Below are 21,668 nucleotides of genomic sequence, written 5' to 3' on the forward strand. Positions count from 1 at the left end.
CTGCATGTGAGAGGGAACAATAAAGAGACCAAAAAGCAATGTACTCACGTTAAAATGACGAACACGGAACGAATAACGGCGACGTTTCGACCTAAGGGTCTTCTTCAGGCACAAAAACACAAAAGTACACACACAAAAAAAAGAAGAAGAAAGACGATAGAACAAATAAAGAGGAGAACAACTGACAAAACAACTGCACTGCACAAACCGACAAATGACAAAGACAGAGAAGCAAGGGAAGCTACTCGAGGAGAATGAAAAGCGGCAGTTTTGAGGTCTGTAGACCAAACAAAATGTGAGGGGGGGGGGGGGGGGGGGTTGCGTGAAAGGGAACGAAAGAGGAGACTCGCGTACCCGTGCGGACACACACACACACACACACACACACACACACACACACACACACGCACACACACACACACACACACACATACACACAAGGTGGAACAGCGGGGGGAAGGTTGAGATGAATGAATTAACGGCGAATGTTAATTCCATCGGGGCAGGTAGTGCCAAGGGATGATATGATGTGGGACTCCCTGAGTTTGCGCTCGAAGGAGTCGCCACGTACTTGATCATGTCAGAGTCATGGCTCTGTGGCAAGTACGTGGCGACTCAACCTTCCCCCCGCTGTTCCACCTTGTGTGTATGTGTGTGTGTGTGTGTGTGTGCGTGTGTGTGTGTGTGTGTGTGTGTGTGTGTGTGTGTGTGTGTGTCCGCACGGGTACGCGAGTCTCCTCTTTCGTTCCCTTTCACGCACCCCCCCCTCACATTTTGTTTGGTCTACAGACCTCAAAACTGCCGCTTTTCATTCTCCTCGAGTAGCTTCCCTTGCTTCTCTGTCTTTGTCATTTGTCGGTTTGTGCAGTGCAGTTGTTTTGTCAGTTGTTCTCCTCTTTATTTGTTCTATCGTCTTTCTTCTTCTTTTTTTTGTGTGTGTACTTTTGTGTTTTTGTGCCTGAAGAAGACCCTTAGGTCGAAACGTCGCCGTTATTCGTTCCGTGTTCGTCATTTTAACGTGAGTACATTGCTTTTTGGTCTCTTTATAATGCTAAACATCCGGTTATCCCGAGTTTTCTCCGTAATACATGTCCATGGGTTTTTCAATGTTCGGTTATTTCCGTGGCTTCATGCGGAAGTGAACGGCTCAGATCATGGGTGAAATTGACACCACCAGATTAAAATGCTCATTTTAAAGCCATCCGTTTGAATTAAAAGGAAACAAAGCATACCACACTGCTTAGTTTGAAATGAACAAAAACGAAATGAAAGGAACCAACAACATTGTTTTGTGTGTGTGGATTTTAAACACATTTTATTCACAAAACACGGCAGAAAATGGCGACTGATTTGTTGCACAGCGACAGTACACTTTTTAAACCCAGGCCAGTACTTTCATCAATGACAGAAGAAAGCAATGGAGGCCTGCATACTACAGTCTTATTGTTCTTTTATGTGCCTGAGGGATAAAATGCTGCAGTAAACTGACTTTTAAGATGTCATTGCACTCGGAAGATTTGTCTTCCGCTAATAACTTTGGTGTCACACGTTATGGGCAAACTTGAGGCAGGTCGCATTCTTGCAAAATATCATTAACAACAAAGAAAAGTCATTTTTAGCATAGAAATAGAAAAGCTTTACCATAATAATGTGTTTTGAAAAAGAAAAACATTATAGTGTCGGCAGAACACGACTCTCGTTAAGTCAAATGAGTTTCGTGTCACATCGTTATGGGCGGAAGATTGTGTTCAAACGCTGTAGTAGACGAAAATTGTATTGAAAAATTGCTGTCTGTATCATAATTAGCGCCCATAGACTTTTGATGCACCAAATATTGTGTGAAAATATGACGTAATTGAGAGCGTGACCTCATAGTTTGTTCCGTCAAACTTATCAAACCTGTTATGGGCGTGAGATTTCGTCAGTGATGTTCTTGTTTTGGACTTTTTCGCTGTCCTAATGAAGCTGGAACAAATCCAAAGGTAAGAAATGTTTCTTCTATTGTATCCAAAGTCATTGGTTGGAACTGAATTCTATTAAATACGTTTCAGCACTTGGAAATACGTGATTTGTAATGTTCTGTGATTCCCGAATTCGTGGCCGTCAAAGTAATGGGGTCTGATAGTTAACTTTTTGGTGTTTTTCTTAAGCTTAAAAGCTGTTGCGTTTATTTGTCATGATGTCAACACATGAATTGTCTTCCGCGTGCAGGAACGGATGAGCACAGCCACATCAAACGTCGGTTTGTGTATGTGCCTGCAGAAGATGTGAACAGGCACAGGCCAGAGCGGACAGGGACAAAGCCACTGAAGAACACCCAGAGACTTCACTGCGTGAAGAGAATCCAACCTTTCGTGGTTGCAACACGAGAGCGCTCTTGTTTTTGTCAGGGCTGCCAAGAAGATGCTGACTGTGAAAATGCTGAAATTGCTGGAGACTGGAACGTGTCGCGACTTGCACCTCCAAGACGGAGACAAGCACGGGCAGACCAGCCAACGGCCCCCGGACACGCTTCGCCTGTGCAGCTACCACAGCAGCCAGCTGCGCCCGTACACCTGCCAGATCAGCCAGCTACGCCCGGACACCTGCCAAATCAGCCAGCTACGCCCGGACACCTGCCAGATCAACCAGCGACGCCCGTACACCTGCCACATCAGCCCGGACACCTGCCACATCAGCCAGCTACGCCCGGACACCTGCCAGATCAACCAGCGACGCCCGTACACCTGCCAGATCAGCCAACAACGCCCAGACACCAGCCAGATCAGCCAGCTACGCCCGTACACCTGCCACATCAGCCAGCTACGCCCGCACACCTGCCAGATAAGCCATCTACGCGCGTTCACCTGCCAGATCAGCCATCGACGCCTCAACAGCTGCCAGACCATCCAGCAAAGAGGTAGACCTAAAGACTTTAACATGAATTGTAATAATGTAAATATTTCATAAGACTAAAACTGGTTGCAATTGCACACACTGGTTTCACTATAATTATTTTAAAATCGTATGTACAGAATCTATATTGATCACTCTCATTCACATGCACAAAGAATACTTTTTTCAACAAAAGAATGAGGAATTCAAAATTTGAATAAAATACTAAAGCCAGTTCACACACTCTGACACAGATTTTCTTTTTAACAGGGAACTCAAGATTGGGGACTACGTGTGAGCCTACCTGTTGACTGTCAATGGGATTGCAGCCAAGGGAAAGCATTGTGTTGCAGTAGTAAGTTTTGATTGAGCGCATTAATGCATAGCACAACACTACACGGTGTGATAATTTCACAATCACTTTTTTCAATTTATTGATAGCTAGTACTGTAATAGCATATTACTTAGTGTAGCACGCAATAACTGATACTGTCATCATTTTCACGAGTTTTCATTCACAAACACCTGGGAAATAAATCTCATGTTCCCGATGCAATAAATCCCTGGTTACCATAGTTGCAGGAAGCGGGCTATACATGGATGATCAAAAGCAAACCCAATAGAAACGCTCGGGGATTCTTCGGCTCTTTTCATTGGCGTTTCACCAGACCTAGACAGACGACACTACTTTGCAAAGTTCCAAAAAAACGAACTGGCAAACTGGCACAAGTAAACAAAAAACAAAACTACTTCATGAAAGGTCATAAATTCATCACAAACAAATGAAACCTAGTGATACGCTTTGTCTTCGTACAAGGTCATGGAGTGCGTGTATCCGTGTTTCGATACACAGACGTTCAGAGAAACAGGAACGTCAAGTTCAAGTCAAACCAATTGATCCCTGACACACACATTTTGACCCGTGCACAAGACGCTGTATCACTAAACGAAGCGCAAATAAGAAATAATAATAAAAGCAAAGAACAGAGCAACGAGATATGCAAACATCTAACAAGCCGAGCAAGCAGAATGACAGGTCTAATGAAAAACAAAGAGGCACTGAGTCGGAAACAAGATCGCGATTCTTTCCTTCGCTGCACGACGCACATCTTCTGTGACCTTTGACCAAACGTAGCTTCCACATTCAATCACTAAGCTTAGATATTTACAACTGAAAACCAAGGGGGTGGAATACTGAGAGGAACCTACAGAACTGTGCAACCTGGCATACTTATCCCAACATTTTATGAACTCAAAACACAGAAAGTTGCTTTCACACGCCAACATCTTATAATGTTGTTAAACCGTGTGTACACAAAGATGACATTTTTGTCAAATCATACTTGTGCGTTGACAGAGCTTTTTACGTCATGTATTTGATCTCAACTGTTGACCCGTGATTTGTAGAAATGTAAAACATTTTACAAATGATGAAATCGCGGGGCGCGCCGCGTGATTTGTAACCACTGTTTTACAAATCACGTGGCACACCTCGAGATATGTAAAACATTTTTTTTTTACAAATGACGTAAATGCGCCCGATATTTTCTTGTCATCTCGAAAGTCCAGGGCGGTAATTACGATGTTGAGAATGTTTTTGAGAACTCCCGTGCACATGTTTGTGACGGACACACCGACAGACAAACAAATCTGCGCTTATCACGCTTCGAAATCGAATTATAGAAAATAATAACATGTGCAGATTTACTCAAACACTTCCATTTTCATGTGGATTTTTGGCCTGGTTGACTGGGATCTGGACAGCAAATATTAATACTAATAAAATGAAAAGGTATGTATTACTTTGTGGTTTTAGGTTCGACGTAATTTGTAAAATGTTTTTACAGTTTTACAAATCACAGGTTAACATCAACTTCCATGGTAGTAAATAAATATAATACTCTGCAACGGATTTAGGTATGAGTCGGTACTTATTGTATTTGTTCCAGATCGACAAGCTGGAAGAGGAAGGTGTTCAGGTCCGGTTGATGAAGCGTGTGAGGAGCCGCTACGTTTTCTTGGGATTGGATGGCAAAACCTTCGTGTTCCATGAGGAAATTGTCAAGAAAATGTCTACAGTATTAGCAGAATAGATTCAAAGGGCAAACATTTTTGACTCACATGCGAAGCAAAAGTGAGTCTATGTACTCACCCGAGTCGTCCGTCCGTCCGTCCGGAAAACTTTAACGTTGGATATTTCTTGGACACTATTCAGTCTATCAGTACCAAATTTGGCAAGATGGTGTATGATGACAAGGCCCCAAAAAACATACATAGCATCTTGACTTTGCTTTAAGGTCAAGGTTGCAGGGGCCATAAATGTTGTCTAAAAAACAGCTATTTTTCCCATTTTTCCCATTTTCTCTGAAGTTTTTGAGATTGAATACCTCACCTATATATGATATATAGGGCAAAGTAAGCCCCATCTTTTGATACCAGTTTGGTTTACCTTGCTTCAAGGTCAAGGTCACAGGAGCTCTTCAAAGTTGGATTGTATACATATTTTGAAGTGACCTTGACCCTGAACTATGGAAGATAACTGTTTCAAACTTAAAAATTATGTGGGGCACATGTTATGCTTTCATCATGAGACACATTTGGTCACATATGATCAAGGTCAAGGTCACTTTGACCCTTATGAAATGTGACCAAAATAAGGTAGTGAACCACTAAAAGTGACCATATCGCATGGTAGAAAGAGCCAATAAGCACCATTGTACTTCCTATGTCTTGAATTAACAGCTTTGTGTTGCATGACCTTGGATGACCTTGACCTTGGGTCACATGTATTTTGGTAGGAAAAATGTGTAAAGCAGTTCTTAGTGTATGATGTCATTGCTAGGTTTAGTTATTTGACCTTGACCCTGAAGGTCAAGGTCATGTAAAGGTCAAGGTCAAGCATGTGAGTCGTATGGGCTTTGCCCTTCTTGTTTTGATTGACCTGCACCGAATCACGCTTTGCCCTACAAAGTCCAGAAGATGTGGGTCTTGTACGACCCATACTTTCTAACTGTGACAGGGTGAACTGCCAACACTCATAGAGTTATGTTATGTCCGGTCATTTAATTGTTTTTCTCTTTCAGTCCTAATCTAATTATCTCCCCCTGACCCACCCATTGTTTCTGCCTTCAGGATCGCTGTGTTTATTGTAAACTTGGAAGTGTGTCTTAGATGCTGGACCCTGATTGGTTAATTGTTTAAAAGGACGCGCGCTATTCCCAGATGGGGGCCCGGTAGCTCAGTTGGTAGAGTTTTTCGTTTCATGCTAAGTCACTGTATAATGTTTCCCCATGTAATGCATATCAGAATGTTTGTCTCGAGTTCTACTTTTTATGTGTATGATAAATACGTTTGCCGATTATCTCAGTTTGGAGAGTTTTGTTATTTTCTGCACCGAAGAAGTTTCAGTGCCTTCGCTAGAACCGTTATTTTTCTAACCTATTAAATAAATATCAATTTTTACGTAATGTTACTTATTTTGCTGGAAAGTTAAATGTCGTAGCTGTATTGGTTGTTAGAATTAGTTATGTTCCTTTTTTGTCAACTGAGTGTAAAGGTATTGCGAGAAACATAGACTGATTCTGTGTTTCCAGCCGTATTCAGGCCGAATTTCCCCCCTGCTAGTCAGTTCATTCCAATAAAATATGCGGCCAACTTGAATGCATTATCATAAAATATGTTGAACCAGTGTTGCCTCAATGTGTGTGGATGCATTGGAATGTCTTGGTGTCTACGTTATGCGCGTACATAAGATAAGATTTGATATAACAAAATATTAACGGAAAACCGTTACAGTTTCTGTTTCGTTTTGCTCTTAGTACTGAAACGAATACAGATGAGGGTTTCTGTCATTGTTCTGTAAAATGTGGGGAGCCTGCTACCTAAGGTGTTACATTTATTGCACATCAACTGCAGCTACCCGGCAAAAACATCATCCAGAACCACGATCCAATATGGCGGTCACTCTCTTTTACACGCTAAATCAGCCTGACTGCCCGGTGGATTTACACGGAATGGGTATGCCCTGTAAGTTCAGATACCAAACAAACTCTCTGGGGTAAAAAATATGAAATATTGTTCAGTTTAAGTCACCGTTTCCACGGTTGAAAGTGAGTCTTACCATCAAAAACGCTATTTTGAGGGTAGGCGTGGTCAAGGACCTGTGACGTCATAGTACAATATTGCTCAAATCCAGGAACAGCGGTTTTGAGAAGAAGAAATGCATATCTTTGAATACACATAAGTCTGTGACCCAAACACGGCTGTTAAACATCTGATCAATAGCACTGAAGACATATCCTTAACTTGTTTGTTATACCTGTATGAGCAGAAGAATTTGCGGTAACCAACACAGAAAGACTGTCAAAGTCTGGAACGCTTGTTTCTTTTTGCGTTTTTCGCCGTTTTGCATCCTACAGACTCTAAGCAACAGTACTATATCACTTAGAGTGCATTCTCTTGCACTTTATTTTTGACCGTCTGTGCAACACTTCAGTAACCCATGATCTGAGCTGTTCACGGAAAGGGAACCGTCGTCTGCTATCAACGACATGGACCATTCTGGTCCTTGTTGCTGACAAAAACATGATTTTAACACAGAATGTAATGTCAGAATAGCTATATAAACGCTATTGTGTTTTAATCGTAGCAATGGGGTCCGATATTTAGACCAGACAAGTATAATGCCGACGAGTCGGAGACTAAGAATAAAGTGAAAAAATAGGGACTATTTGAATGACGCGCATTTGACACTCTGAGTGATTAGGCTGAAATGAAATTGCGTACAAAATGTCGTCTGCATGACTGCATGTTCGACCCGTGTTGTTCGTTGTATAAATAGCTTAAACAATGACGACAACTCGTTGATTACTGGGAAATAAACCACTCGTGGGTATTTGCAGCCGCTTGGTAATTCACTCGTGTGCTCCGCACACTCGTGAATTACCAAGCGGCTGCAAATACCCACTCGTGGTTTATTTTCCAGTAATCAACTCGTGGTCATTGTTTAAGCTCTATTTATACAACTCCTGTAATGGAACCGAGGGGTGGATTAAATCTAGTTGATTATTTTTAGACAAGTGAGAAATTAGAACGAACTACTTTGATTACACCAAAATCACACGTGGATTATTCGAAGTAAGAATAAAGAGGGCTAAAAAATAATCAATACTAGAATTTATTTTTAGAACATGACATTTGAAACCCAGACGATTGGACCCTGTTGCGGAAGAATACAACGTTGACTCAAAACTGTAACAACAATGGCTGACGTGTATAAAGTACACGCATACCTCGCCAGGTTTGTTTTTGTGACTAGTCGACAGACGATGCCATTTGCTTTGTGTGTGTTTATGTTGTTGCTTACTGTACATGACATACATTACGTGTAAAATCCAGTTCTTTAACAGGCAACAAACCTTGCAAATTTTCAGAAGCTGCAATCTGAAGCGACCTATCTCTGATTCTAGCAGACGATCTCTCCAATGTTAAACACAAAATCAGCAAACTCTCCTGTCACATAGAACGTCCATTATATAGTGCAATGTTGAAATGAAGTTACCGGTCTGAAACATTTAGTCGTTTCTTCTGAGACAATCCTTGTTCTCTTATCATCTACAGATTTACCGCAGTCTTCACCACGCGAATTCACAACAGAAGTCAGACTTTCGAACATACAATCTACGTAGGCAAGCATGATACGTCATGACGTCATATGATTCCTAGCATATTGACGTAATGCTAAACATCCGGTTATCCCGAGTTTTCTCCGTAATACATGTCCGTGGGTTTTTCAATGTTCGGTTATTTCCGTGGCTTCATGCGGAAAGGGAACCGTCGTCTGCAATCAGTCAACGACATGGACCATTCTGGTCCTTGTTGCTGACAAAAACATGATTTTAACACAGAATGTAATGTCAGAATAGCTATATAAACGCTATTGTGTTTTAATCGTAGCAATAGGGTCCGATATTTAGACCAGACAAGTATAATGCCGACGAGTCGGAGACTAAGAATAAAGTAAAACAATAGGGACTATATGAATGACGCGCATTTGACACTCTGAGTGATTAGGCTGAAATGAAATTGCCTACAAAATGTCGTCTGCATGACTGCATGTTCGACCCGTGTTGTTCTTTGTATAAATAGCTTAAACAATGACAACTCGTTGATTACTGGAAAATAAACCACTCGTGGGTATTTGCAGCCGCTTGGTAATTCACTCGTGTGCTCCGCACACTCGTGAATTACCAAGCGGCTGCAAATACCCACTCGTGGTTTATTTTCCAGTAATCAACTCGTGGTCATTGTAGACTCGCTCCCAAGGGTACGACAGACATAACCTGCTCGAAGCACAACCATACTAATACACTCGAACTCGTAGTTCATTTTGACTGCCTGTTTATTCGTACTGTCTCACTCCGGTAGGTGGCATTGGCGAGTACACATGTAAGGGAGACAATTCCCCAATCACATCAGTAATGTGTCGTCTGCTATGCTACATTCCCTTTCTTTCTTCAAACATTTGAACAGTTAATAAACTCAAAATTTTAACATTGTCCACTTGACTACGAACTGTAAATACATTTGTTTAAACATTTAAACTGTTGCATAATAGCCATACTGAACATTACTGTCAAACTTCAAACATATCAACATTTTGTTCAACCTTAACAAGAGCATTTCCAAACATTTGCATGATGCAAAATTACATGTTTCCCACAATGTAATCCTTCAACTTCTCAGGTGGTTTTCTGATTCTGGTGGACTGTCTGAGCGGTTGTGGACAAACTGTTTGGTCATGTGTCTGCGTGTTTGTCTGTGTGTTTGTCTGCGTGTCCGGAACGTTCGCGTTGTCTGTATGTTCGTTTGTCTGTTTGCTGTGAACATATTTCTTGGTGTGTGCGACGTTCCTCTTGTACTGAACACCGGCTGGTGATTCGACAAGAAGTTGAGAACCAGTTTTGTCTACCACCTTGTATGGTTCCGGCTCAAAAGTGGTTGACAACTTGTCCTGTCTTTTCTGCTGAAGCAACACGTCATCACCCACATCTATCTTTGTTTCTGTTGCAGGGCGCTTATCATCGGCATACTGTTTCCCTATTTCTTTCCGGATTTTGTCGCGGTCACGGATGTTTTCATCAAGTTCGGCCTTGACGATGGAATCAATGTCTGGAAGTTTTGTCCGAAGTTTTCGCTTGAAAAGCAGTTCTGCTGGACTAACTCCAGTAGTCTGATGTGGTGTGGTTCTGTATGACAACAGAAATGTGTTCAGTTCTTTTTTCCAGTCTTTGCCTTCGGAGTGTGCTATTTTGATCGCTTTCATCAATGTTCGGTTTTGACGTTCTACCTCACCATTGGCCTGTGGCCACAATGTCGTTGTGTGTCTGTGCATAATTCCGTGTGTAGTCATGAATTCTTTGAATTCGGCGGAAATGAACTGGGGACCATTGTCCGATTTCAGGGAAAATGGTAGCCCATGTGTTGTGAACATTGTTTCCAGACACTCCACAATTTTTTCTGCTTTTGTATTTCTCAGGACTGCGGTCTTGAAATACCGGCTATAGTAGTCTACTACTACTAGAATCGACTCTCCACTTGGCAACGGACCAAGCAAGTCAACTGCCAAGTCTTCCCATGGACCATCTGGGAATGTGGTTCGAACCATCGGTTCCGGCTTTGACGGCATTCCGACAATTTGACATTCGTGACAAGAACGTACACATTTTTCAACATCTTTGTCAAGACCGGGCCACCACACTTTGGTTCGAATTCTTTCTTTTGTTTTCACCACCCCTTGGTGTCCATCGTGTGCTATTTCAACAACGCGTTCTTTCAGTGCTTTCGGAATCACAATGCGTGTGCCACGTAGAACAAGTTTCCCAAGGCTGGTCAACTCATCTTTCAGTGCTTTGTATGCTACGTTCGGGCATTTTTCCCAGTTTCCTGATTTGATACATTCTCTCACTGCAGACAATGCAAAAACACATTAGTTTTGTTTGTAAATGTGCCTTTTTTGAGTTGCGCAAGATTTCCTCTGTCAGATCATTCCTGACACTCCAAGCCACTGTTCAACTTGTCTCCTCTCTGATCCTGAGTCGACTTGACTACTGCAACTCATTGCTTGCCGGCCTCCCCACTGAAGAACTTGATCGCTTACAGAGAGTCCAGAACAGTGCTGCAAGGCTCATTCTGCAGAAGTCTAAGAAAGACCATGTCACTCCCCTACTTACCACCCTTCACTGGCTTCCTATGAAGTATAGAATCGAGTACAAGCTGGCTCTGTTAGGGTACCGCTGTTTTGAGAAAACACTTCCCCCCTATTTGTCCCATTCCCTCAGTATCTACGAGCCATCCCGTTCTCTCAGATCCTCCTCTGAAAAACTCATTCGCATCCCCAAAACCAGGACCAAGACCTTTGGTGAAAGAACCTTTAAGGCTGTTCTTAACCAGACGAACCTTTGGTTCGCGAACTAGGTTCGTGGGGTTCGGCGAACCTCAAGACTGGTTCGGCGAACTTGTCTTGGTTCTTAACCAGACGAACCTGAGTTTTCGAACTAGGTTTGGGAGGTTCGGCGAACTAGGTTCGGGGTTTGCAAGTCATGTCTTGGGAACCTTGAAGATCGGGCCGAACCTTTGACTCTTCTGCCAAGGAGGAAGACAAATTATTGAAAAACTGAATCTCAATGGCGGACGAAATCACCCAAGTCAAAATTACATTTTCTGAGATTTTATAAAAACAACGCTTGAACGAAAAGGTAGAATGGTGACTTCCGTTCGATTTCAAGTTAAGCTTTAAACTTTTCCGAGCAAGACAACCGCTGAGAGTGAAAAAACGCCGCTGTTCGACTTCGAAATTTCCAGTCGTAGACGACCTTCGCTTCTGCAGCATTGTGTTAGTGCAGGTGAGGCAGTGTTACTCATTTCGCTGAGCTCGTTTTCGTATTGTTGTGCATTAGGATCATCTAGTATGATATGAATAAAAGCAGGAATGACTTCGGCATGTAAACGCATTGATTTTGTCGAAATCAGCACAGCAGTAAGCTAGATTCTTTCTGCTCAATTTGTTTAATTTTTTTCTTCAAAAGTTTATGACTTTGATTTTGATTGTTTGTTTATCTCATCGGCACAACATCCATCAGGCAAAATATCAATATGTTGAATGATAACGTTGAGATAAGGAAGTTCACACATTTATCTGCTTGGAACAACAATCGCAAGGACAGATCTATCTGCTTCGTTGACTGCTAGATTTTCATTGAATTTCCCAAGTAATGATGATCTCGTTTTCAATTAGGCCAAAAAAAAAAAATTGTCTGTTTCTGGTCACCCGACCGACCCTAATTTTCGTCGCCGACCCTAAACTTTTTTTTTCCAAACTCAAAAAATGTTGTGTTTTTTGTGTGGTATTAAAAGGACAGGGTGAGAAAATGAACAACAAAAACGTGTGAAAACGAAAGTCCGCTGACGATTGAAGGGGCATAACCCTACATCACAGTTGTAAGGGACATCACTCTATGTACTTCCTGTAAAACCACCAAACACCGAAGCATTCACGCTGCGTTGAAATATGGAATCTAAAGGTGATGTTCGACACGTTCTGGCGTTGACGCTGGAGAAGTGCGTGCACGAAAAAACGGGAGTTAAACTTATTAGTGCGTATCCTGAAACATTCACGATCCGGGATGTGTTTCATGATATCCATACACCCGAGTTTGACTTGGAAAAACATTCGGTGCAGGTGAAAGCTGACGAATACGACCTTGACTGGTCACTGACGATCGGCGGCTTGGTTGGATCTTTAGATATCAAAAGGCTCCGATTTATTTGTGCTTCAATTCCAAATTCTGACTCTGAGGACACAAGCGAGCCGACTGCTGCACCTCCAGAAAATCAAATTAATGCATTCGCCATTCTTATGTCTGGATCGCGTGAGAGATGTCTTCCACAAAGAAAAACGAACAGGTAAGGGGATTGTTATTTTGATCTGACATTTGATGCAAGAACATGCCATGGTTTGGAAATAATTTTGCATTTTTATGAAGGTATTTGGGGTACAACATTCATATCAACAATGGATGGGAGACCAGCAGACAGTGAATGAATGAATGATCTTCAGCAGATGAATGAAAATTTATTAATTTGACTCAGTCTCTGAGACAGAAATGCACACTTTTTGCATTTAATTTTGATTCAGTGTTGTTGTCTTGTGGTATGAACCTTGTTACTTTAAGCGGCAGATCTAGAGATGGATTTATTACAGCCAGCTTTACGATAGGGTTTTACTCAAATGTACTCTTGTTTCTGGTTTTGTCTCTGTCTCCCATCACCTGCAATTTAATCAGTTATTAAACAAAATATTTATGAACTTTTGTTTTTTGTCTTTCTATTCACAGCTCTGGTGTGAAGTCTGGTTTGACGAGGAACGACGAGCTGTACAACAGTCTGCTGGAGTTCATGCGAGCAAAAGGCGTCGATTTCCAGAAGTCACAGGCCGAGTCAGAAGGGAAATATTTTGTACAGGTATGCTCTCTCTCTCTCTCTCTCTCTCTCTCTCTCTCTCTCTCTCTCTCTCTCTTTGTGCATACTGACCAATGATTGTGCGTGGAACTGGGAGTAAACAAATCACTGCATGAGAGCATTATTTTACTATGGGCGTTTTACTATTGCGTTGGTACTGGAAGGCTTGGCAGTATAAACAAACTCTCCACCCCCTCTCTTTCTTTCTCTCTACCACTTCCCCCTCTCCTCCCTTGTCATCACTTGCGATCACATATCTTGATTTAGTTTATATTTACTCAATGTTGAATTTTGCAGGCTCTGACGAATGCCCTGTGGTTCATCACAAGTCACCACACCACCATCAATGACACATCCTTGAAGTTCTCCGACGTTCTCCGTGTTCCATCTGCGTTTGAAGAGTTCAGTGGCTACAACGACTACAAGCGCAAGAAAACGAAAGCAGGACAGCTTTCACAGATAGGTCTTCAGTCTCACTCGGAGCTTCTCTTTACTTTGTTGAACAAGCCGTACATGAAGTCCACAAAAGCCTTAGAGACCATGGGTCAGGAGATCTGTCGGTTAGCTCAGTGCCTGTCTGCATATGCAAATTATTTGACAAACCAGTCTCAAAAGACCAAGAGAAACGCATCTCTGGAGCATCCCGTTCGAACTGTGGATGAGCATTCAACCGTACAAACAAGAAAACCCACTACTGATGTACACAAGAAGTACATTCTCCTGGAACAAGCTGTCCTGACAGCAGGAGTAAACAACCCTTTCGTCTTTGACGAGTCTGTGCATTTACAGGAACCTTTCTCTTCTGCCATGCAGCGATTGAGATTTTGGGAGGACATTCAGCTGTCTGTTCCGATAGACATCTTAAAGTTCAATCAAGGTGGAGGACAAATCACAACAGTGTGTGTGTCGCAGGTGTTCGAAAACAGAAGTGAGAATGAGACACTCACCCAGGGAGCAAGGATGATGGAGAAAATGAAGCCTCTCCTTCGTCAGTGTCACACGAGAGCCATGAAAGCCGCATTCAAAGCAAAAGTTAAAAACATTGCCAAAATTCAGCCCAGTGTGTTGGAATTTATTTACACAGAACTGGCATTTGACAGATCTGCCTCGACAAACCCTGAAGTCATGCAACGGCTGAGAATGATGTGTAGTGGAGCAACAGGCTTGGTTTCTGACATGCGTCATTTTAATCAAGGTCGCCCAAGTGGACAGTTTGACTTATTTTTTGGAAAATTGATGGCACACATTGAAGACAAAACGGCTGCCAATGACAGACGGCATGGACAGGCACATATGTCGGAGTGGCTGTCACTGCAAGATTTGGTTGACAAAGTAGCGGAAGATTGTCCTCCAGGCACACCAATCCCGTCAAAGGCACTTGTTCGTTTGCAGTTCACTCCAACAAATCCTTACACTCGTGCTGCACTCAGCTTCACCTCCAAAATACCAGTGCAACGCAAAATACAGAGGCGCCAGCTGAGGGCGGACCATCCAGATGACCACTACTGCAATGCCCTGTTTAAATATCTGAAACACAAGGCTGTAGAATTGAAGGAGAAGGCTGTTCTGGTTTGTTCCGACGACAAAGCGAAAATAAAAGTCGGGGAACCTGGTCAGGCTGTGTCCACTGGTGTGAGAGGACGGGAGAGCTTGGCACCTGTAGCATTGGAGCTGGGTGCTCTGGACCATGACATGTGTAAAGCCTCCATCACACCAAGTGTCATACTTCGTGTCCACCAGGAACAGCCATCAGTGGAGAAGTCATTTGTTTGTGGCAAGGTGACGACCTGTTTGAATGACTCTGCCTTTCAGGCATCTTCACCTTTTCGACATGCTGCAATGATGGTGAAGATGTTTGAGGCTGATTCGCCGCCAAACATTCTCTTGAAATACTCTGATGGCGGTACGGATCAGCGAAACACACTGGAAAGTGTCCGATGTGCGACGATCTGTTTGTTCAGGGAGCTGAACTTTGACATGATTGTTGCTGCTCGGTGTGCGCCAGGTCAGAGCTTTATGAACCCAGCGGAACGAGTGATGTCTATCCTAAACATTGGCCTGCAAAACTGTGCAACTGAAAGAAAGGCAATGGATGAAAAGACAGAAACACTTTTGAAGCGGTGTTCAAGTGTCGCGCAAGTCCGGTCACTGCAGGAAAAACACCCAGAAATAAAAGAGAAATGGCTCGACTCTCTTGCTCCTGTGCAGACTATCATCAGGAACAGGTTCAGCCGCTTGAAACTGAAGGACGAGCCAATCGCCACCCCTGACCCAGTGACTGATGAAGACATTGTCATCTTGAAGAGACATCTTAGGGAATTGTTTCCAACCCTTGATCTCAACAAACTACAAAAAGTCCACACCCAGAAGAACCAGGCATACACGACTTGGAAATCAAAGCACTGCCTCGAGACGAATTACACATTCCAAGTGAGAAAGTGTCAGGATTTGTCTTGCTGCAGTCCAGCAGAGGTGGATGCAAATGAGCTCACATGGCTGCCCGAACCAGTCCTGGACGAGTCGGGGGAACACTTTCATCCCTATCAAGTGTTGAAGGGGACTCTTCCCACAGAAAGAGACAGACCCTCTCTTCAGAAAACAAAGCCTTCCGCCAAAGTGCCTTCGTCGAAGAAATCAGCGACAGCAGCGATACAGTCTTTCTTCCAGACAGCAGCCACAACGTCTTCTCAGTCAGCAACCACAGTATCTACTTCAACATCAGCAGCCACAATGTCTAGTTCCCAGCCTTCAATAGACGCACATTGTGTTGCAGTGAACCATGTTTCCCAGTCAGCACAGAATGCACGGGCCACAGTGACCTGTGTTGAATGCCGCAAACCACGTGTTGTGTTCAGCACCAAAAAGCTGAGCCAACGACAAGAGGTCCAGCTTGTAATGTCAGTCAGTGAGACGGACTACACTTGTGGTGCACACTTGTTCCCCCCTGACCAATCTCCCAGCCTTCTGAAAGGCCTGGAAGTGAAACTTGCACTTTCATGTGCTCACCCTGTTGAACTGGCCTACTATGCTGCAGAGCTTGGTAGGAAAGATCTCTGTGCTCATTGTGGTCATGAAGAAGCATATGTCGATGCTGAGCTGAAGAAGAGATACAAAACTGTGCTACCCAACTGTGATGCTTGTGCACGAGTAGGCAAGGAACCAGTTGTACAGCGACCTTTTGGGAAATGATCTCTTGTCTTGTCATATTCCCCAAGCTGTGAGAGATTTTTTAGATATATACACTCTACTTTGCTTGTGTGAAACACTAAAAACAACGATTATAAACATTGGACTGTTAAAAAGTACATTGCTACTGTTTTTTGACTATTGCATTTTATTTGGAAATAGGCAGAGCTAGAGACAAATGCCTGTTTTACACTGGGTTCACGTTGGTGGTATCAATGGCTCGTTACTAACTCTTGAGCATACCAGTAATTAGGACTTGGTCCCTTTCCCAAATTTGAACCCACGAACCAAGGATCACAAGTTCAATGCACTCCCAACTGTGCTACTGAGGCCCCAGCCTTCTACTAAAATTCCCATTTGTCCAAGCTCAAGATGTAAGATGTCTCAAGTCTTCTTTTCTGTTTCATCATGGAAATATCAGACCAGGTAAACAAAGAAAAACATGTCATACTCTTTCAGTCTTTGTCACAGATTTGTAAATGTGTTGAGTGTCTTGTCTCTATGTATAGTGAATCCAGTCTCTTTGCGCGATTTTTAAAGTTAGTTTTATTGGTCTACATTTGGGGTTAAAAAATAAAAAAATAAATAAAAAATAAAAAAAATCCCGACCTACCGACCCTATTTTTTTTAGCCATGTTACCAGAAACAGACAATTTTTTTTTTTTTGCCTTAGATCGGGACAGTGTTTGTGTTCTTAGATTCATGATTGACCATGCAGGCTGATTGAGATCATAACATTGTGTTTGTTTGTGCTGGTGCAATGTGCAGATCAATGGCCCGGACCGCAGGATGACCCAGTGATCAATACAACTTGCGTTCACCACTCAACATTGTCTTCCACCTAACTCAAGGGCAAAAATAAAGGTACATGGTGGTGAAATCATTGTGCAATTTATGTCTGTGAAGATCAAGAGAGTTGTTAGCACTAACTGATCATGCTTATTATTATCAAGTTACATACACACTCCGCCCCAGCTCCACCCTAAACCCATAACAAGTTGAAACAACACTCTCCAGTCCAACTACCCCCACCCTTCCGTGCAACATATGTTGCCGTCTGTACCTTGTTTGTGGTTATGGGGAGTGCTCAAATAGTTCCATAACTGTTAATATAAATTAAAAGTACTGAGAGTTTCATTTTCCATTGCTCTTCCCCTTCCTCACGTCACATTACACACTCCCTTTGCCCCATCCCCCACCCCCTCTCTCTTTCTATGCTCTCTTTTTTCTTTTACTTCTTCTTCTCTTTCTCTCTCTCTCTCTACCTGTATAAATCAGCTCTCTGGTTGTTGCTTCTGTAAGTGTAATGTAAAGTTCTACATCTCTGCATTTGTATTGTCAATTTTCAGAATGCCCTTGTAATAACTTCAGCGTCTGCCCATGGAGTCTATATAGGTCAAAGTCTCAAATGTGATGTGATCAAGAGGATGCCGCAATGATCCAGGTAATATTGCAAATACTCAAACTGATCTAAAAGCAGAAGCATAACGTGATCCACAAACATTTCTGCTTAACACCATTGTGACTAGCACTGCCACGGCGTTTACGTCCTGCCTGCCCAAGCTTGCCACCAAGAAACTTCCCAAAAATCAGTAACTGTAAAGAAATCTGTCTAGCAAGCTTGAATTAAGTCCAATCACCACCAAATTTTGTGTACTAATTCAAAAATGGATGCCCAGTTCAGTCGTGCTATTTATAAGTTTGTCACGCGATTTGTTTTAGCAAAGGGGGGTGAAAGGGGGATAATTTGTGTTTTTTAACGTTTTTTTGTGTGTGTTTTATTTTCTACTGCTTTTTTTAAAAGTTATTTTTTAACAGAAAGTATTATAAATAATGTTATAACCAAACAAGGTGTAAAACCTATGAATTAGCTGAAATATTGTTAACATTGTACACAGGAATAAGGAGACAGTACAAAGAAAAAAACAAGCAAATCACGCATTCACTCACAGCATCCTGACTCAAATGAAACAAAACTGTAGATCTAACACTCACCAAATGATGTCTAGGTAATCCATATTGAATATAAGTCACATTTTCACAACAAAGTACCAACTGTACACCTATGAACAATTCCAAAAGGATTTGAAGGCTCCAGCCATCCATTGTTATCAGTGCTGCCACGCCCCCATAGCTCCTGCACGATTCCGAGATACATGTTCGTCTAGCAGTATCACCGCCAACCACGTGTAGTTTGCCGACTCGTACTAGCAACAACGGGACTGTTTCTTCCTCACTTTCACTGCTTGTATCGCTTTCGTGAGGCGAAAACGATACGTCCGAATCATGCTCTACGGGATCCTCTAGGTCCAACATCCGGAGAATCTCCTCCCGAGACAAGGCTCGCCTTTGATTCATTTTTTTTCCCTCAAAAACGCACACAAATCAGGCGGATTTGCAAATGGCAGAAGGGGACGTCAAGTGTATCAAGGGAAACAACTCAATTTATTTGCAAGCTTCAAAAACCGGGAAGCAATCACGAGTCGTGTACCCTCTATGGCTGGTACTGAAAAATGCGCTTCCCGTCCATGGGCGTGTCAGCGCTGGTACTGATTTATCAGTGTCCCGTCGCGAAAGTGTTAAACATTACAGGGTTACAGTACACCCAGAAAAACAGCTGGATGTTAGTGCATAATTATCTGCAAGTGCAAGCAACATCGACCCTCTCCCCCTGCTCTTTTTCCATCAGCAAGAGCAACATTTATTTTCATGTACAACTTTTCTAGTGCCTCTTATGTTGTATAACTGTTGATATTTAAATGAAGCAAGTGTTTGTTTTCAATGGCACTGCATTTCCCATGTACACACACACACACACACACACACACACACATTCGCATTGTCTCTGCCTGTCTGTCTGTCTGTCTGTGTCTGTCTGTCTCTCTCTCTCTGTCTCTCTCTGTCTCTCTCTCTCTATCTCTCTATTTCTCTGTTTTTACATAAGTAATTTTGATCACTTGCACTTCACTGGGATTTAGTTACTGAATCAGTCATTCAGTGAGAGTGTTATGTAGAGTAAGAGTATTGAGTCTGCTGCTGCTGCTGCTGCTGTTGTTCTTACTCATTACTGTTTTTCCTCTCTGCATAATTCTTGTTCTCCCTTAAATTGCTGGTGTTATTTTCATCATTACAGTATCTGTCCATTGAGTCTGCGTCTGAGCTGTGATGGGACCAAAAAGATTCCAGAATGAAAGAGGTAACTTTTACTGATCTTTATTTAGTTTATGGAGAAGTTGGTTCACATAATGCATTACAGAGTTGCTGCCTTTTTAGATATATTAAACATTGTACCAGTCATTACATGATCAAACTGTGTTAGCCACCCCACCTTCCCCGGTTCCCAGCTATCCTTCTATCCCCGCCTCTAAACCCCCACCCCAATCCTTCCATCTCCCCCAAATCAAATTTACTGACACAACACTGATTTTCATTTTACCTTATTTAAGTGTTCTTTGAATAAAATTATATAGCCTGTTGCTGCTGCAAATGTTGTTGTGACTGTTCTTCCTCAGTGTATATTTTTTTCGTTTCCTCAGAATGCAGTTCTCCCATGCACCACAGCAGGGGCGGATCAGTTGCTTTGGAAGGGGGGGGGGCACTTTGAATTAAAAGTGAATGTGATGGGCGCGAAGCGCCCGAATTTGCTAGGGGGGTCCGGGGGCATGCCCCCCCGGAAAAATGTTTTTGCCCAAAGAAGCAAAATGGTGCTATCTGGTGCCATTTGAACTTAGAAATGGTCATAGAATCAGCATATAAAAATCTTTTTTTTTTTCTTCTTTTTTTTTTTTTTTTTTCAGGGGGGGGGGGGCACGTGCCCCCTGTGCCCCCCCCCCCCCCTCGTCCGCCCCTGCACAGCGTCTATCAATGGAGTCTACAATATTGTCTGGGATGTGATTTGAGCAAGAGCATGTCAGAATGATCAAGGTAACTTTTTAAACACACAGAACTGATCAAACTGTAGAATTCAAGTACACAATTTCAGATGTTTTCAAATGCATAACATACTGCAACAGTCAGGGTCTTTCTCCACATAAAGAGTGTGAGGTTTTCTTGGTAAAATTGCGATTTTTGTCGCTATGCGCAGAGTGCGACCTTTTTATTTGATTTTTGTACTATAAAGGCAGATATATATTCAAATAAAAGAAAGTCTTGCATGGGGAGGAAGGAATATGCATGAGGCTTTTGACAAGACAAACTGTCCTTATTAGAGCCTAAACATACGTTCCTTACCGTTAGAACCAAAATGTCAGACATCATAGATGCTCCAATTAAACAAAAGAAGGGCATCCTTTTACTTAAACATAATTATACACTGTACCGCACATTAATAACCTGGTTGTGTTCTGTGGCAGTGCATAGTGAGAACCTTTTTGCTTAATGAATTTCACATGTGTCTGTAACTTGAATCTCCACCAAAAGAAGCTGGACGTAAAAAGGGGTGTCTAAAAAAAAGCGCCATATTTCCTTTTTGATCTCTTTTTTTTCGCAGTCAAAAATGTGATTAAAAAGAAAATAGGGAGGTTTTTTTACCATCCTGTATAGTCTTGTTGTTCCCATGTAAAAACCTAGTCAAACATGTGGTGTCTGATATGCTGGGTAATATGGTGAGGAACATGCCTTTAAAGGCCCAGTGATAATTGTGAAAGCCGTTCTGCTCAGCTGGAATTTGATGAATTTTGTTGTTGTTGTGTTTAATGAAATGAATTCGCAAAAAGGAAAACAATTTTTTTTACTGTTCACACAAAGCACTTGTAGATAGTTGGTATGTGCCGCATGTCAGGGGTGGTCTTATTCAATCAATCAATATGAGGCTTATATTGCGCGTATTCCGTGGGTACAGTTCTAAGCGCAGGGATTTTTATTTTTTTAATTTTTTAAATTTTTATGCAATTTATATCGCGCACATATTCAAGGCGCAGGGATTTATTTATGCCGTGTGAGATGGAATTTTTTTACACAATACATCACGCATTCACATCGGCCAGCAGATCGCAGCCATTTCGGCGCATATCCTACTTTTCACGGCCTATTATTCCAAGTCACACGGGTATTTTGGTGGACATTTTTATCTATGCCTATACAATTTTGCC

The 21,668-nt window shown here is 42.3% G+C and overlaps 3 protein-coding genes and 1 long non-coding RNA gene across 5 annotated transcripts in view; 3 read left to right on the plus strand and 1 right to left on the minus strand.

The window, feature by feature from the left end:
• The window catches only part of LOC138973593 (uncharacterized), a 409,985-nt gene that overhangs the window by 338,328 nt on the left and 49,989 nt on the right, over positions 1 to 21,668 (minus strand). The window lies entirely within an intron of this gene.
• On the plus strand, positions 1,144 to 5,978 carry LOC138973570 (keratin-associated protein 4-5-like). The gene is made up of 3 exons (XM_070346288.1): positions 1,144 to 2,899; positions 3,145 to 3,229; positions 4,824 to 5,978. The coding sequence occupies exons 1-2, from the start codon at positions 2,404 to 2,406 to the stop codon at positions 3,183 to 3,185; spliced, it is 537 nt and encodes a 178-aa protein (XP_070202389.1). The 5' UTR covers positions 1,144 to 2,403; the 3' UTR covers positions 3,186 to 3,229; positions 4,824 to 5,978.
• Positions 11,305 to 20,142, plus strand: LOC138973571 (uncharacterized). Of its 2 annotated transcripts, XR_011458066.1 has the most exons (5): positions 11,305 to 11,777; positions 17,347 to 17,442; positions 17,928 to 18,022; positions 19,712 to 19,774; positions 20,115 to 20,142. It is a non-coding gene; the product is annotated as an uncharacterized lncRNA (long non-coding RNA). The 2 variants fall into 2 exon arrangements; XR_011458065.1 differs by lacking the exon at positions 11,305 to 11,777 and having other exon boundaries at positions 17,263 to 17,442.
• On the plus strand, positions 12,443 to 16,581 carry LOC138974362 (uncharacterized). Its single transcript, XM_070347080.1, has 3 exons — positions 12,443 to 12,492; positions 13,269 to 13,395; positions 13,690 to 16,581. Exons 1-3 carry the CDS (start codon positions 12,443 to 12,445, stop codon positions 16,579 to 16,581), a joined length of 3,069 nt encoding a protein of 1,022 aa, XP_070203181.1.

This window comes from Littorina saxatilis, linkage group LG8 (assembly GCF_037325665.1).
Source record: "Littorina saxatilis isolate snail1 linkage group LG8, US_GU_Lsax_2.0, whole genome shotgun sequence".
Taxonomy (NCBI): Eukaryota; Metazoa; Mollusca; class Gastropoda; order Littorinimorpha; family Littorinidae; genus Littorina; species Littorina saxatilis.